We start from the raw sequence: 16,591 nt of genomic DNA on the forward strand, positions 1-16,591 counted from the left end.
AACATGAATTTATTTCTGCAGTCAAACCCTTTGCTTGTCACCAGTGTGATAAAAGCTTTGGTCGGAGATATAACCTCTTGAGACATACTTACTGGGGACATGTTTACTTTATTTGAACTTAGTTACTGCCTCGGCCAATGGAGGTTTATACGTAGCAGACATGGTCTAACGTTTTGAATTGCATTTCTGGTGCTGCACATGGCTACTCAAAAATAGAATCAGTATCAGTAGACTTCAGTATGGAGTTTGACGGAGCCTCCACGTCCTTGTAGTTCATGAAACATAATTATGCTTAGGCCTATAAATGTTTTATGCTTTTATCTTTGCTTCGGCATAATACAATTCTGCTGTCAGCAAACAAAGGCTAGACTTGGCTAGACTGTACAAAATTTAATTTTTGTTTTTGCATTAAGATTTGAGAGGAAAATTGGTGAGGTATGATTTCAATCAATTATGACGGGAAAAGAAATAAGGTAATGATTAGAACGTTGGTTAATGCTTTGTGTGATTTCATACAAAACTAACCTTCCGTTGTGATCCCAAGAAGATCGAGCTCGATTTTTGAAAATTGAACGCACCCTAGACAAGGGCGGATCCAGGGGGGGCCAAAGGGGGCCATGGCCCCCCCCCAAAAAAAACGAAACCAATTTTTTTTTTTATGTGACATCGCAATAAAGGCAGGCAATGAGTACACCACCATCTTTTCCTCAAAAAAACATTGGTTAAAGTGGTCAGAAGTTGCCTCAGATCGCACCACAGAGCATCTAGAATCCAACAAATTGTCGGGGCCCTTAACCGGGCCCCGATCCCACGCCGTAATTTTTTTGACCCACTTTTTTGGGGGACCAACATTTTTTTTGGCCCCCCCAAAAAATTGTGTTCTGGATCCGCCCTTGACCCTAGATGGAAAGGACTTATACTGTACCCCAAATTTGAGTAATCTGTCTTTATTTGTAACGCCTCATTGGGTATTCTGCCTTTTGTTTCTAGAGATATCTGGTTAAGTAATCAAAATCAAAATCAAATGTCACAGTTTAAGAAAATCATATGAGCAAAGGCAGTAAAATATTTCATTTGGAATATTGTTTGTATCTAAAGTAACGGTACACCCATGATTCTGTACTGAGTTCAGAATAGAATTTCCTCCAGCAATTGTTCATAATGTCTCACGATCGCCAGTCTAATTTCATGAGAACTCGTTAAACAACGAAAATAATATGACCTAATCAATTAATGCCATAGTACATGACAAAAATATTCTATGGTTCGGGTGATAAGTCAGGATTTACTTGTTGTATTTGATTAAAATTCCGTCCAATAATTCTTCATGATGTGTTACATTCACACATTCACGGGTATATTTTCATCGGAATTATTCCAACAAGGAAGAAAATGAGATCGAAACAATTTAGTGTTTTAAACGTGAAATATAAAATCTGAACGAGAGCAACGTTTATGACAAAAATAAGTCCTACTCGTTTTCGAGCAATAATCCAAGAAATTTCAAAATAAGTTAATTTGTTACACTTTTTTACAGGACATTTTACCCAAACACTATTTTCCAGCTATTCACTTTTCGGGTTTTTTCTTCTCGCACTGAGACACATGCACACATTGGTCACTATGGTGACGGCCTATAGCATGCAGCGTCAACACGAATGGGATATGCCTCACTATAGTATTGAGTAAAAAGAAGACACACTCATGGTTCGAGCAATATCTCAAGAAATACTGAATGTTTTAACTCATATTTCCTTGAGTAATTACTCACGATCGCCAGTTGAATTTCATGAGAACTCGTCAGAACAACAAAAATAATATGATCGAATCAATTAATGTAATCGTAAATGACAAAAACATATTCTATGTTTCGGGTGATAAGACTCGATTTACTGATTGTATTTAATTGAAATTCCGTCCAATAATTCTTCATACTGTATCACATTCACGAGTAAATTTTCATGCGAATCGACAAGAGGGAAAATGAAATCGAAACAGTTTTAGTGTTTTAAAAGGTGAAACATAATACTCTGAACGAAAGCAACGTTCATGATCAGAGAAGTCACACTCTTTTTCGAGCAATAATCAAATTAATTCTTAAGAAGTTCCTTTGTTTCACTTTTTTACAAGAGCATTTTACCCAAACACTTTTTCCAACTATACACGTTTCGGTCTTTTTTTTTCTTACGGAGACAAAAGTACCAAGAGCTCAAGGTTTAATACTTGTTTTTCAATAGAGGGCGCGCCACATGCACAGTGTTCTTTTGTTTGTTTGGAAACATTTATTTCAATGATGTCATTCATTACAATTATGTACAATCATGTATAAATTAAGAAAGGTCAGTAGTAATATATATGACAGTTATGTACACAGTGATTACTAATAAAGGGTAAGATTAAATGACAACAGTTAGGTATAAGGTTAAGCAGCGTCAACACGGATGCCTCACTATTATTGAGTAAAAAGAAGACACTCATGGTTTGGGCAATATCTCCAGAAATACTGAATGCATAACCTCAATATTTCCTCGATTAATTGTTCATAATGTCTTACGACCGCCAGATTAACTTCATTAAAACTTGTTGAACAACAAAAATAATATAAACGAATCAAATAATGTCATCGCACATGACAAAAATACTCTGTGTTTCGGCTGATATTTCACGATTTACTGATTGAATTAAATTGAAATTCCGTCGAATAATTGTCCATGATGTATCACATTCAGGAGTATATTTTCATTGGGATTCGTCCAACGAGAAAGAAAATGAGATCGAAACAATTTATGTGTTTTGAACGTGACAAAAAAAATTCCAATAAAATCATCGTTCATGACAAAAAAGTCACCACTTTTTGTGCAATTATCCAAGAAAATCCAAAGGAGTTCCTTTGTTTCACTTTTTTTCAAGAGCATTTCCCCCCCCCCCCCCAAAAAAAATATTTCAACTACAATTTCTTTTTCTTTTCTTTTTTCGTACGGAGACAAATGTACTGAGCGGTTTAATACTATAATTTTATTTCAATAGAGGGCGCGCCACATGCATGGTGGTCTCCACTACCCAAACAGTCAACACGGATGCCACACAAGCATTGAATAAAAGAAGACACTCATGGTTCGGGCAATATCTGAAGAAAAATTTAATATATTCACTCCATGTTCCGTCGAGTAATTATTCATAATGTCTCACAATCACCAGTAAAATTTCACGAGAACTCGTCAAACAACAGAAACAGTATGAACGAAACAACTTAGAGTTTTTGAACTATTTAGACTTGGTCATGAAAAAGTGGCATTCGGAATATTGAATATGATAAATAGTGACAAATAGTGTATGCAACATTTATAGAGCTCTTAAAGGTCACCAGGGGTCAAATATGAATGTTCACATTTGAAAATTCTGTTCATGTCTCGAAGAGCCAACTTTCAGACTTGGGTCATAAAAGTGGGGTTTTTTTATAGTAAATCTTATAGATATTCATAAATAGGGTATACAAAGTTCACTGGCCTCTTAAACGTCACCAGAGGTCAGATATGAAGTGCCATTTATATGAAAATGTTTTTCATGGCATGAACACCTAACTTTTAGAGTTGGGTCTTAAAAAAAGTTGGGTTTCAAGGCGTAAATCTTATGAAGAACTATAAATACTGTGTATATATAGGTCATTGACCTCTGAAAAGTCACAGGAGGTCAAGTATGATATTTTTGTTCACATCTGATCATTATTTCCCTATACTGGAAACCTATGACATAGACTGAGGTGATAGGAAATTGGTGTTTTCAAGAATAATTATTATAAATGGTGTAAGTAAAGATCAACGACCTATCAAAGGTCACCAAAGGTCAAATATGAAATGTCTCCACATTTGAACATTTTCTTTATGGCATGAAGAAACAACATGCGAGGTTTCAGGCCTTAGTCACAAAGCCCACAATTGTATCATATTTGACCTTAACAGCCCCACTATTACCAACAAAGAGGAGAATCTGACAAAATCTGACAAAATCTGACATTTTGCTTTGGATATCAATCTAATGTGATGCTATGTAAGTTAAGCCAAATGTCACGTCTGTGGACTGCCCAAAATGCTTTGCGCTTCAAACTGTGAAGGAAAACAACCCGTCACATAACCTTGCAAGTGTTCTACGGTAGAGGGCGGTGGGCATGGGTGCAAGTTACAATTTGCGGTGAATAATACCCACATTCTGCTAATCTACAGCGACCACCTCAAGAAATTTTAAAAATAAAAAAAACAAAGCCAGTAGTCATGAAGTCACAAGGGTCCTGCAATCTTCCGCTTAGTCGGTGTTGTAAGTTTCGTTCGGAGACAGGTCTACACAGGCCGACATGGTGTATCCTTCGTTGTCAGGTGCCGCAGTGACTGCGCTGACCGTCACCAGGTAGTCGGTACCGCCGGAGCTGAGAGCCATGCTGAACGGCAAGGAGAAATCTTTGGAGACAAAAAAGATTCCGCAGTACAGTTTGAGCAGGATAAATTACAAAACAATTCTTAGTTCTAATGAGCAGTTCTTAATATTGTTTTACGGGCCCCTTTCCACTCTTTTCCCGCTTCACCTTAAGTAGCCCTTTAGAGGGTCTTGCGATGCATGATCGACTTTTATTCTAAGCAAGGCCAAAATCTATTCACAGTTGGTAATATTAACAGCACGTGAATCTTATCTTCGGAGTATTTTTCCCGGCATGGTGGTTACTATCTTTAAGGTTTCTTTTCATGAATTCTTGCAGAGGCAGCTTCAACTAAAGCTTCAATTTCTAATAAAGTTTTAAAACGAAAGCGATATACAATCACTCAATCAATCAATCAATCAATTTTTTTTCCATACAAGACCTCTGAAGCATTCTTACCGGTCTCAGATTTGGAGTCCAGCTTTTTGTAGTCCTTGTCCCTGACATTAATGGTAATTGTGGTGTCGCCGCGTTCATCATACTCGACATCTAGAACTATGAATAAATAGGAACGAGGAGTGCAAATACGGTCAACTGTCATATTGTAACAGAATGAGCAAAAAAAAAAAAACACCCGAATGTCGGGACCATTATTTTAGTGAAGTTCTGCATGTGGTACTTTCAAAATCTTGGATATGAAAACCCAATTCATAAGCTTTCTTTTAGTACGAGAATAATTCAAATCACTCACGTAATTCTCAAGTTACGGAATTTTACAAAAAGGTAAGTGTTCTTTCAGCAAAACGAAAACAAATCACATGGGGATGTGCGTGAATTGTTTCGTTTTGCTGAAAGAACGCACACCTTTTTTGTATTCCGTGGACTGAACTTAAAACGGTGGTTGTGTTTAAAATTCCGTAACTGGAAAAGTACATGAGTGACTTCAATGATTCTTGTACTAAAAAAGCCTATGAATTGGTCTTTTATTTACTAGATTTTGAAAGTGCTTTATAAATCATCATCATTATAACAATAATAAAAAATAATATAATGTGGTGCTTGCATAGCGCTTTATATTAAAGGTCTCAAAGTGCCTCACAAATATTACCCCTGTTCATCAGGTCAGGAGACCAGTTTTTGTAGCAGCTCGAGATCAGCGAATTCTGATCGTTACCTTCATATGTACACATTTATACTCCTGGGTGAAGAGAGTCAATTGTAGCAGAGTGTCTTGCCCAAGAACACAAGCACCATATTTCCCAACAGGGTTCGAACCCACGTACCACGGCATGTGGGTCGAACACCCCAATCTTTGGAACACAGCGCCCTTATAATGAACAATCGCAAAAAAAATAAACGAACACTTACTTCGTTCTCCATCAAGGACTTCATAGGAGCAGATTCGGCCGTAGCAATACCACAATTTCTTGTCTAGATCCTTCAAGTTTCCGTTGCACTCTGAGAACAAACATTATAACAATCATAAGCCGCGACAGTGTAGGCCTGACTCATGATCGCGGTGGTGTACGCTAGTGAAATACTGGGGCCGTATCATAAGTCCTACGCCTCATAAGTCCGAAATTTCGGACTTATGAGGCGTCGGACTTATGAGGCATAAAATGTATTTATTCCGCCTCATAGGTCCGACGCCTCATATTAAGTCCAACGTCGGGAAAACGAGGCGTCGGACCTATGAGGCGTCGGGGCTATGGGCCGTTACCAGAAAAGGTTCATTTGTCCAACAAGGCAAAAACGATATTTAACAAATTACGACGTTTTAAGCCCGCGAGGTTGTCTGCTTACGAACGGCGCACTGTGCACATCAAGAATTAACTGGCCGTAGATCAGTCCGCCAGCGCGCAGTTTTTGGCGGAAGGGTTGATGCTGCGGGTGTAAATCCGGAGGAAGGGGGGGGGTGTCTGGTGCATCCCTTAATATCAAAGTATAGTCGCTAACTTTAACAATAACAGGCGCTAACATTCTGACATTTAACGCAATGTTTGTATTAATTAATAATGGCTGTCGGACTTATGAGGCGTTGGACTTATGAGGTGTCGGACTTATGGACAGAAATAAAAGTAAATTTAATTGTCGGACTTGTGAGGCGTCGGAGCTATGAGGCGTCGGACTTATGAGGCGTCAGACCTATGAGGTGTCGGACTTATGAGCGGGCCTCGAAATACTCACAGGTCAATCACTTATATCAGCTTCAGTTGTAAATGAACTCAACACAAAGATATTCAATGAAACGGTGACACAGGCATTCCTTTGTTATCACAGTTGCTTGAGACTTTGCTTGCGCATGCGTTATTGTAAGAATGACGTGTTAAACGAGTAATCAACCTCGTTCCCGTGGTTTACTTTCAGCCGTGGCAATATCTTGAGATGGTAAGTTGCTTCTTTCATTTTAGATGAGGTCTCGCAATAACAAGTAACACATTAATTGCAATTTGAAGGGAATATACAGCATTTGCTTTTGCTGTTATTTTCAGAAATGGATGGATTGGGGGGGAATTAATATTTATAGCAAATATTGTTACACCGACTTGCTTGAAGTTTTGTGATCGGTAAATTCTGGAAAAATCAAGGAAAACAATCGTGTTCTTTTAGTCTGGTTTCCTGATACCACTTAAATTGGAATGGAGCAATTTATAGACGTCAGGGAATAATAAGGTCAGGGAACCAGTCTAGAACGCTTGTATCTATTCATAGATGTGTAATCAATTGCAAACAAAATTCAGACAAACTAAATATGGACAATTGGGGGCACTATTTGAAAAAAAGTCAGTGTTTTTCCAACGCTGGCGGCCGACCAGCGTTGGAAATTGACACAAAAATACTTGAAAATATCAGCACACAAGGTGCCATAATTTTACAGGATGCTTTAGACTGTCGTTCACTAACAGTCTAGTAAGGTTTTTCATAATAATTTGGCAGTTTTGTTTTTCGATGTTTGCAAATGTTGTATATTCCCTTTAACTGGTGATCTGATATAGACTCGACTGCAATAACCTGGTTCATCTATGTAGCAGGGCTGCGTTCCGGTCACACAGAAGTGTTTGCGTTCGTTAGATAGGCTTTGCGAAAATGCAAACCCCAATTGGAACGATGATGTCCTCAAAAACTGACGTGACCAAAATAGCGGCGCCCTGTAGGCCTATGTCTCTGGTTGGTTATGACAGTCTTTAAAAACCTCAAAAATACCTGTGATAGAAAGTGGAATGACACCATTAATATTAAGTATAGGCATGTGAACTCACTGGAGAAGGAAAACGAAAAACGTCAGCCCGGCAAGATCATTGAGTTAATTGTGTGCGTCGGTCATTTTTGGAAAACATACCGAGTGACTGAGGCAGGCCGTTATTAGCCTTTGTTGCCAACGGTCGCCAACCTTCGCCAACGTTCGCCAACGTTGATGGCAAACGTTTAGTACCACTTGCGCAAACCTTGCCAACGTTGGCAAACGTTAGCATTGTTCACGTAAGGTATGCGAACTGAATTTTAGATGTGATAAATGATGTCCTCACCCTCTCGTTTTACTTCTTTTATCTCCTTCAGTTCGTGAATCAGACGTGTGAGCAGCTCTTTTTCTTGATTTTCTTGGTTCTGATAATAAGAAAGGGAGAGAGAGACAAAATTGTGCGATTCGTTAATATCTCGTTGAATTATAAATCAAACGCACTTCAAAAAGACCTAGTTTGCATGCACGCAGGGGATGGTTGGGGAGATGGTCGAACGAGCGGAACGACTCTTCCCAAATTCGACGTAATCGACTTTTAGATGTCAACTTTTAATTAAACAAGTAAACTTGATTAGTACTCTGACTGTATTGTCTGAGGAATAAACCCATGCGCACGTTTAGGTTTACAGCAACTGCGGCATTGATTGTTTTAGTGGGGGGAATAACTAAAAAATGTCGATTTCTTTTTTGCATATTTGTAAATATTCAAAAATGAAACTGTCATTATATTATGGATAGAAAATAAACAAAAGGATAACACATTGTGACAGAGAGGAATTACTCTCTAAATTCCAAAGAGTGAAAATTCACTCCATTCGAGTGAAGATTCACTCCCACAGTCGGAAACTAGGGACTAGACGTTTTAGAGTGAAATTTCTTCGACTAAAGTGTTTTATATTTCAGACTATTTCAATCGAAAATGAGAGTGATTTTCACTCTAAAACGTCTAGCACCTAATTTCACTCTTTGGAATTAAGAGAGTACCATAATTTTCTCGCGATGGTTCAAACCGAACTATCGAGAGCACCTCTCGCTCAAAAAACGACTAATCATTACAGATATTCCTTAGCTATCCAGCCGTACTCTTTATTTGGCCCAAAACAGTGATAATGAGTACGAATTCGTGCAGTTATTTATGACAAATGATACCGCAAACAGTTGCACCTTTGTATATGTGCAAGTTTGTGGTGCACACTCCCCTTACACGTATACAAAATTGCAATTTTTTTCGGTAGCATTTGTCATAAGTTGCATAATTGTGTACAAATTGTCACCGTTTTGGGCCAAACAAAGAGTATGGCTTGATTGCTAAGGAATTTCTGTACTGATCAGTCGTAATTTGAGCAAGAGGTTTGAGTTGGACAAACAAGTATTAAGGGGGGGGACTTTCTTTTTTGGTTGAGTGTACATTTTAAATGCAGTTTCAGAGGTGGATCTAGCTTTCAGGTCAGGTGAGGAAGGTTTGATATGAAACTCATGTGAAGTTTCAATGAAGATTCATTTTCACAGTGTTCAAAGAAAAATATATCAACAAAGCTGAAATTGTATTTACTTTTATTAACCAGTTTCAGATTGATTGTATTAATTAGCCTTGAATCAGCAAAATCTATAAGAGCTTTTTTCAAATAGTGTCCATTTCCTTAAAAACAACAAAACAAGGCCCAACCCCCTAGCCCTAACACCATAGTTATATTATATGGGCCTGACGTGAGGAGCACTGGTCTTATTGTAACATTGTAGACTGCATGCAACATCAGTTTCATTCCAGGTGCCTGTGTAGTGGATCCTTCCTTCTAAAAACCAAACCACGTACAAAGAAACAAACTTACCTTCCGGAACTGAGCAGAAACAGCCCCAGTCAGAATCAGGCACAGGGCCAGTGACACAGTCAAGAAACGAAACATCTTGAAGACGGTGAAGATCTTCTTTCTTCTGGATCGGACGCAAGGTTTATCGCGATATGCTTATGCAACGACCTACAACGCACACTCCACAGTTCCCAACTCTATCAATTTAATATCTGCGTCAAGGAGTGGCCTGTTGTACTCGGCTTTCACTGTGCACTTTCTGGTTCAGCGACACCACAGTGGTATAGGTTTTTTTTATTCAAATTGTCGCATTCTATTCAAAAAAATTTTTTTTTTCCAAAGCTTGATCTGGTGTATAGTTACAGCATGACCTTTCTGAGAGACGGCTTTGTAAAGGGGCTCTTTGTGTCTCGACTTGCCCGAGGGTTTAAGTTCATTTCTATGGTCACAAATTGAAAACTAGAGGTTCGCGTTTGTTTGAGTTACAAACGCAGAGTGGTCGGGCGGACAGCCTTTTCATTATACACTGCCCAGTTAAGCTAGGAATATATGTTTGTGTAGAACCAGGATCACGAAATTAAATCCCTTCCAGTACAATTGATTATTTTGTTACTGGTATCTTTAACGGTGTGATAAATTTCAGTTAACATTTTATGTGCGCAAAAAAAGGTTTTTTTTCTGGTTTGATGATGTCATCAGTCAAAACGGTAAGTGAATACTGATAAATTTCGGAGAGGATACATTTTCATTGTGAAGTTAAAATAACGTATTAAAATATGGGAAATATAATTGTTTGTATTATAACACCTAACTTCCGGTTTGATGACGTAATAATAACACCTAACTTCCGGTTTGATGACGTCACAGCATTATATATCCAAAGGTGATCATTGTAATGGATATCATTATTTAGCCTACGAAGATATGACAGGGATCAAATGATAGAATTAAATTAAAAATATGATCCTTTTCTAAATTCTCCTTAAAAGTAACTTCCGGTCTGATGACGTCATGAATTTTAAACCTTGGCAAGTTATCTGTGGTTAATCAGAGATTATCAAGGAGCGATTTGGTAAAATTTGGAAGGATGGTTTAAAAATTAAAGAAAGCAAAACTCTCTTTTTATGTGCCGCTAGGGGTCGCCCTTTCGGATGATGACGTCATCAAACTTTTGTGTCCGGTATTCCTCACTTAACACTTGCATAATTTATATTTGTGTAGTAAAATGCTTCCGCTTTTGAGTTATATTCTGATTTTATTGCACTTCCGGTAACACCGGAAGTAAAGGTCAAGCGGTGTCAAGAAATGTTTCTCTAGGCATAGTCTACAACCTCACGAAAAAACGAACACGATACTCTATTTAGTTCAAAAGATATAGCGCAAACTATTTTGTCTAAATTTGCCCTTAAATCGTTTGTAGTTTGATACCTGATGACGTTATGATGCCATTACAAAGATTATAACATCTTCGCAACATGTTACAAGTTCACACTAGGTTTGATGATCATAGCGTAAACCGTTTGGAAGAAATTTTGCTTTGTTTTGATTTCAGGCTAAAGTCTTCATTTTGAATTCACGTAACTTTGACCTTCCGGTAGACCCGGAAGTAAAGGTCAAGCGAGTTCACGTAAAATGTTTATCAACTAATGGTCTATCTGATTGCAAAGTTGGAACATAAATTATCATTTTGTTTAAGAGTTATAGGTGAAAGTATTCGGCCACTTTTTCCTCTAAAATCGCTTGTAATTTGACACCCAATGATGTCATCATGACGTCAGAGTAATATGCACCACTAGGGATGAGGGTCGATATATGTTGAAAGTTACAAGTTCATACCATATATCGTTTAAGAGAAAACCCGCGGAAACTTATTGTCCGGAAAAAAGAAAGAAAGAACGAAGATTAATCGTAACAACTCCAACTAGAGGTTCGCGTTTGTTGAGTTACAAATGCAGAGTGGTTGGGCTGGCATATTTTCTTGCGTTTACAGTGACTTAATCATAATTGAACCGCACATTACCCCTCCCTTACCCTGCACCCATTACCCTGTGTTTTTCACAAAGAAAATCACACAACCTGCAGTTGAACTTGTTGCTACCTCGACAAGACTTGTAGGCCTATCAGGAAGCGCACATCTGGTGCTGCATGGATGGCTACTCAAGCATACAACCAGTTGGGACTATTGGTAGAGTTAACGAAGCCTTTAACGTCGTTGGAGTTTATGCAACAGAATTATGCTAATCTTAAAATAAAATGGCTTTTTTTCTTCTTTTCTTTTTTGTCTTTTGCATGGGCATAATAAAATTCTGCACTAAGGTTACGACATTGACAGGGCGTCTCACGTCGTTAAAGTTTATGAAACATAATTATGCTAATTTTAAAATAAAATTGCTTTTATTTTGTTTTTTTCCTTGGTGTTTTGCATGGGTATAATAAAATTCTGCACTGAATTTATGACAACGGTAGTCTTGACGGAAACCTCTAACGTCGTTGGAGTTTATGCAACATATGCTAATTTCATCATAAAATGGCTTTTATGGGTACTTTTCTTTTGCATGGGCATAATAAAATTCTGCACTGAGTATACGACAGAAAAGTTTGTGGCTAAAAGCTGTAGAAATATTAATTCTCAGCATTCAGATATGAGAGGAATACTGGCGAGGTGCGATTTCAATCGGTTTAATATGGCGAAAAGTATCAGAAAATGGACGAGAATATTAGAATTGAATTCATGGTCGGAATCGGAATCGGTAGACTTGAGGGAGCCTCTATGACGTGTTTGGAGCTTAATATATGCAACATTTGATTATCTCAATATGGTGGAAGCTGTGCACAGGACTGTGAGCTTGTTGTTCTGTGCAATTTGGATGAAATTGGGGCCCTACAAGCGCTCTGTTTGGCAATGGAGTGTAGGCATCGTTTTTTTAAATGGCGATGGGCGTCAGGACTATTTTAAAGGTCTGATCATCTTCGGATGGAAGTTTCTCCTAAAGGTCATCCGTTAAACCCCTTGTTACAACTGATAATGTAGTAACCAACCGATAACGTATCACCAACCGATAATGTATCACAAATTGACCGATATTGTATCACTAACCGATAATGTACCAAAAATTGACTGATAGTGTAGTAAAATTTGTATCCGATAATGTATCACGTGTCGACGGATAATGTAACTACAAAATAAGTGTATCCGATAATGTATCACCACGGAACGGATACTGTATCAACCGATAATGTATCAAAAATCAACCGATAATGTATCAGTATTGGGAAAAGGTGGAAATATTGCAAATTAATTAAAGTCTAATAAGTGTCTTTACTATGATGAGTCCCCACTCAAGGAAGTTTATCATTAAGAATATTTTTTTTTAATTTGGGAGGTAGGGAGTTGCTCTGGTTTGGAGACGCTCTACTTCCAAGTGGGCCTAGGCTAGTGGCGTATCCAGCTTTTGATGTCGGGGGGGGGGGTAACCGCACTCGCACATCCGCGCCGAAATGTGGACAAATTCTTTTCTCCAGACATTTGACCTCCATATGGGCTCCGTGCTGCGACACAAGAGGGCGCGTTTTACCACTTTTGAGAGCCACATGGACGTACGGGACCATTGATCCCCGTATGGAGATCAATGGACGGGACACAGCATGTGTGTACTGTACTGTACTGGTTCGCACGCAAAGCTCCACACCACTTCCAGAATGTGCCAGAATGTGGCTATTAGCAGCAGTGTCTTCGCATGAGCGTCAGGCAACGTCGGCGCGCGCATACGTTCAATTTAACTTGCGATGGTCTCCCAGACTATTCCCTCCCCCAACCTCGTGCCCAGGGTGTCGAGCAGTACGCGCCCACCACTACCTGCTCTCTCACCCTGGTATTGGATCATTTGCATGTGCAAGATTTTTGCACACGTATGCAAATGAGGAACAGTCTGGTGCCTGGATATGCGTTACACATTAGCGTTTGTTTCTGTATGCGGTGTCTGGGGTAAAAACATTGTCAATTCGTAGCAGCGCGAGCACGGCGTGAGTTACGAAAACACGATTTTTGAAATCAAACTGTTACGATCTTATCGAGACAACATGCAGTATCATATTTCATATTAATATGAGCAAATTGGAAAGGAAATTAGTATTTTCGAGAAGGCGTGGACGAATGATCGCGAAAACACGTACTGCACGTTGTGAATATATAGCACCAAGTACACGATAAAAATTCATTACTAGCCAATTGCGGTATCCAATCAGGATACAGGAAGAAAGTTTCCTATCCAGGGTTTACTATTGGAAACGCGGTTGGAAATAAAGTAAGCACTGGGGACGAGGTTGTCCCTCCCCCAATAATTTTGCATCATTCAAAATACGCGCTGTGGATGAACCGGGAACACAGTGGCGAGGCATGTGTATAGCAAAACTACCATCTGAAATGATCATGTAACTTGAGCTGTCACAAAAGATACAATGTAACAAGTTTACCGGATTTGGGCGGCAATCGTAGAAGATAGTGTAGATGCGATCAAGCTTCATGGGTCCCTTGTCGACCCCAGTCGATTTTTTTTCTTACAGATTTGAAAAGGGCACAATCACAGCATTACTGCTCATTTAGTGGGGGGATGAGGGGGGAGGGGGATGAGGGGGGAGGGGGATGAGGGGGAGGGGGATGAGGGGGGAGGGGGATGAGGGGGGAGGGGGATGAGGGGGGAGGGGGATGAGGGGGGAGGGGGATGAGGGGGGAGGGGGATGAGGGGGGAGGGGGATGAGGGGGGAGGGGGATGAGGGGGGAGGGGGATGAGGGGGGAGGGGGATGAGGGGGGGGGGGGGTCGTGCCATATTTTCACCGGGGAGCGCTGATAAAATCCTGCAATCATGTACACAAAATTACTGTTCCGTACAAAATAATGCCCCGGCTTTTTTAGGGGGGGGGCACCGTTCGCATGTGACGTCATTTGTTATTTGTCTACCCACTGACTTCAGTTTGTTGAACCCATACAGTTTGGAGTCCAAACGTCACGAGCCTGCCGTTTCCTTGATTCCAACACAGGCGCGGATCCGGGGGGGGGGGGTCCCAGCTGCAGCTGTGTCCCAAAACAAGTTGCATACTCCTAAAAAAAATAATGCACCCCCCCCCCCTCTGCTGTGACACCCCCCCAAAAAAATTACTGGTATAATGTCCGCCTGTTCAAAATGCGGACGGAGGCAGCTTAGTTGGGGGTATTTTTACACCATTCTGTAATCCAGTGTTAATAATTGTCAAATTTGAACAGCGTCCACTATTGAAATATACCCCCCTTCCCCCAGTTTTTTATTTTTCGGAGGCCAAGTGTCCGGAAAGAAAATCCTGTGTACATTTTCAGATTGTTTTGCTGATGACCCCCCCCCCCCGCGAAAATTCCTGGATCCGCCCCTGCAACAGTAGCGTAAATCTGTGCTGGGTACTTGGGGATGGGGGATAGCCAAAAAAAAGAAGTCCTGGCCGTGAAATACAAACGGGGGGGGGGGGGCCTTGCTGGAGACCACATGACACTGGGGGCGCTGTTCATGATACAGACGTCCCAGCGCATTTCAAGCTATTTATATTTTTTCTCCCTTGCTCAGTACTATTTAATACATTTCGGCGGTTGGAAAGTTTGAAAAATACCTCAAAATCTGCCCTTTTTCTCTAAATACAAAATAATAGGGGTAGTGGTGATCAACTAGCCCAGACCCCCCTCCCTGGTCAAAAAGTGGGGCGGGATAATCGGACATAAAACAAACATTTGTGTACACCTTTTCCCCATACTGATACATTATCGGTTGATTTTTGATACATTATCGGTTGATACAGTATCCGTTCTGTGGTGATACATTATCGGATACACTTATTTTGCAGTTACATTATCCGTCGACACGTGATACATTATCGGATACCAATTTTACTACACTATCAGTCAATTTTTGGTACATTATCGGTTAGTGATAATGTACAATATCGGTCAATTTGTGATACATTATCGGTTGGTGATACGTTATCCGTTGGTTACTACATTATCAGTTGTAACACCCCTCACAAATTGAAAAGAAAATCAAAGCTGATGAAATAAGCTTTAGTTTGATTTCTCGAACCCCTTGAAGAGTTGTGAGTATTGTTCTTGCATTTCTGAAGTGGGGGCATTTATCATTGGGGTCTATGGCAGTTTATTTACTGTTCTGCAACCTTTAGCGTAGCAGCAAGCCATGTTAGGCCCCAAAAAAGTCTCCGGTTTCTGGTATGGAGCTTGCCCCAAAAGTGGTTCGGCGACGCGGCTTTTTTTTTTTTTTACCTGATTTTTTTTGGCCTCAAATGTTGGCTGATGACTGCAAATGGTGCCCGACTAAACGTAGTGCACATATAAGGGAGTCCAGAGAGGCCACATAAAGCTTATTCTCAATCATAAGCCCTTCCAAAAACACGTTAAAATTGTGCAGCAGCAGGATTCCAGTCAAACCAGTGAATTTGGCGGTTTTGAGACATCATCTTTCATTGAAAAAAAAAGAACTTTTTCATTTTGCCGACGCGCATGGCTACGGCGACGCGCGCGCATACCAGAAACCGGAGACTTTATTTTTTTGGCCTTAGAGGCCAGTGCCTATGTTTTGCCGCGATATATGCATAAGTGAACTTTTTGTGAATTCATTGCTATTGAATAAAAATAACAGAAGATGCCGTTTAAGATGCCCGCTGCCCATTATGGTCTATTCTGAAAAGAAAAGACTCAAAGACTGCGCGTCGAAGAACACCCCCCCCCCCCCCCCCCCGTGAATCAATATATTACTCAGTTTTTGTCACCTAATTAACGTCGGGGTCTACAAGGTTGCAGACCAGTAAATAATGTTCATAGACCCCAATGATAAATGCCCACAAAAATACTCACAACTCTCTGAGGTGTTCCAAACGTTCATAAAATTTAAGCTGATTTCATCATCTTTTATTTTCTGTTCAATTTTCCGGGGGTTAACCAATGACTTTTGGGAGAAAATTCCATCCCAAGAAATTCACCCCTAAAAGCAGTCCAGAAGCCCATCGCCTTTTTGAAATGCACACCTACGCTCCATTGCATAAAAAAGAGCCGTTTTAGGACCTAATTTCATCCACATTTCACAGAAATACGAGCTCGCAGT

The 16,591-nt window shown here is 39.9% G+C and overlaps 1 protein-coding gene across 1 annotated transcript; it reads right to left on the reverse strand.

The window, feature by feature from the left end:
- Positions 1-3,123: 3,123 nt before the first annotated feature.
- LOC119743598 lies at positions 3,124-9,699 on the reverse strand. Its single transcript, XM_038220008.1, has 5 exons — positions 9,479-9,699; positions 7,936-8,014; positions 5,777-5,866; positions 4,868-4,963; positions 3,124-4,451 (listed from the first exon to the last, which is right to left on the reverse strand). Exons 1-5 carry the CDS (start codon positions 9,551-9,553, stop codon positions 4,300-4,302), a joined length of 492 nt encoding a protein of 163 aa, XP_038075936.1. The 5' UTR covers positions 9,554-9,699; the 3' UTR covers positions 3,124-4,299.
- Between the last annotated feature and the right edge of the window lie 6,892 nt (positions 9,700-16,591).

The sequence above is a fragment of the Patiria miniata genome, unplaced genomic scaffold, assembly GCF_015706575.1.
Source record: "Patiria miniata isolate m_02_andy unplaced genomic scaffold, ASM1570657v1 HiC_scaffold_6, whole genome shotgun sequence".
NCBI classification, from domain to species: Eukaryota; Metazoa; Echinodermata; class Asteroidea; order Valvatida; family Asterinidae; genus Patiria; species Patiria miniata.

Excerpts from the sequence above, each read along its gene's own strand:
- LOC119743598 (XM_038220008.1), bottom strand. The coding sequence starts at position 9,553 with ATGTTTCGTTTCTTGACTGTGTCACTGGCCCTGTGCCTGATTCTGACT. Across the intron at positions 4,964-5,776 it reads AGTCCTTGATGGAGAACGAA|TTCTAGATGTCGAGTATGAT; the intron begins GTAAGTGTTCGT and ends ATTTATTCATAG. Across the intron at positions 4,452-4,867 it reads GGACTCCAAATCTGAGACCG|ATTTCTCCTTGCCGTTCAGC; the intron begins GTAAGAATGCTT and ends TTGTCTCCAAAG.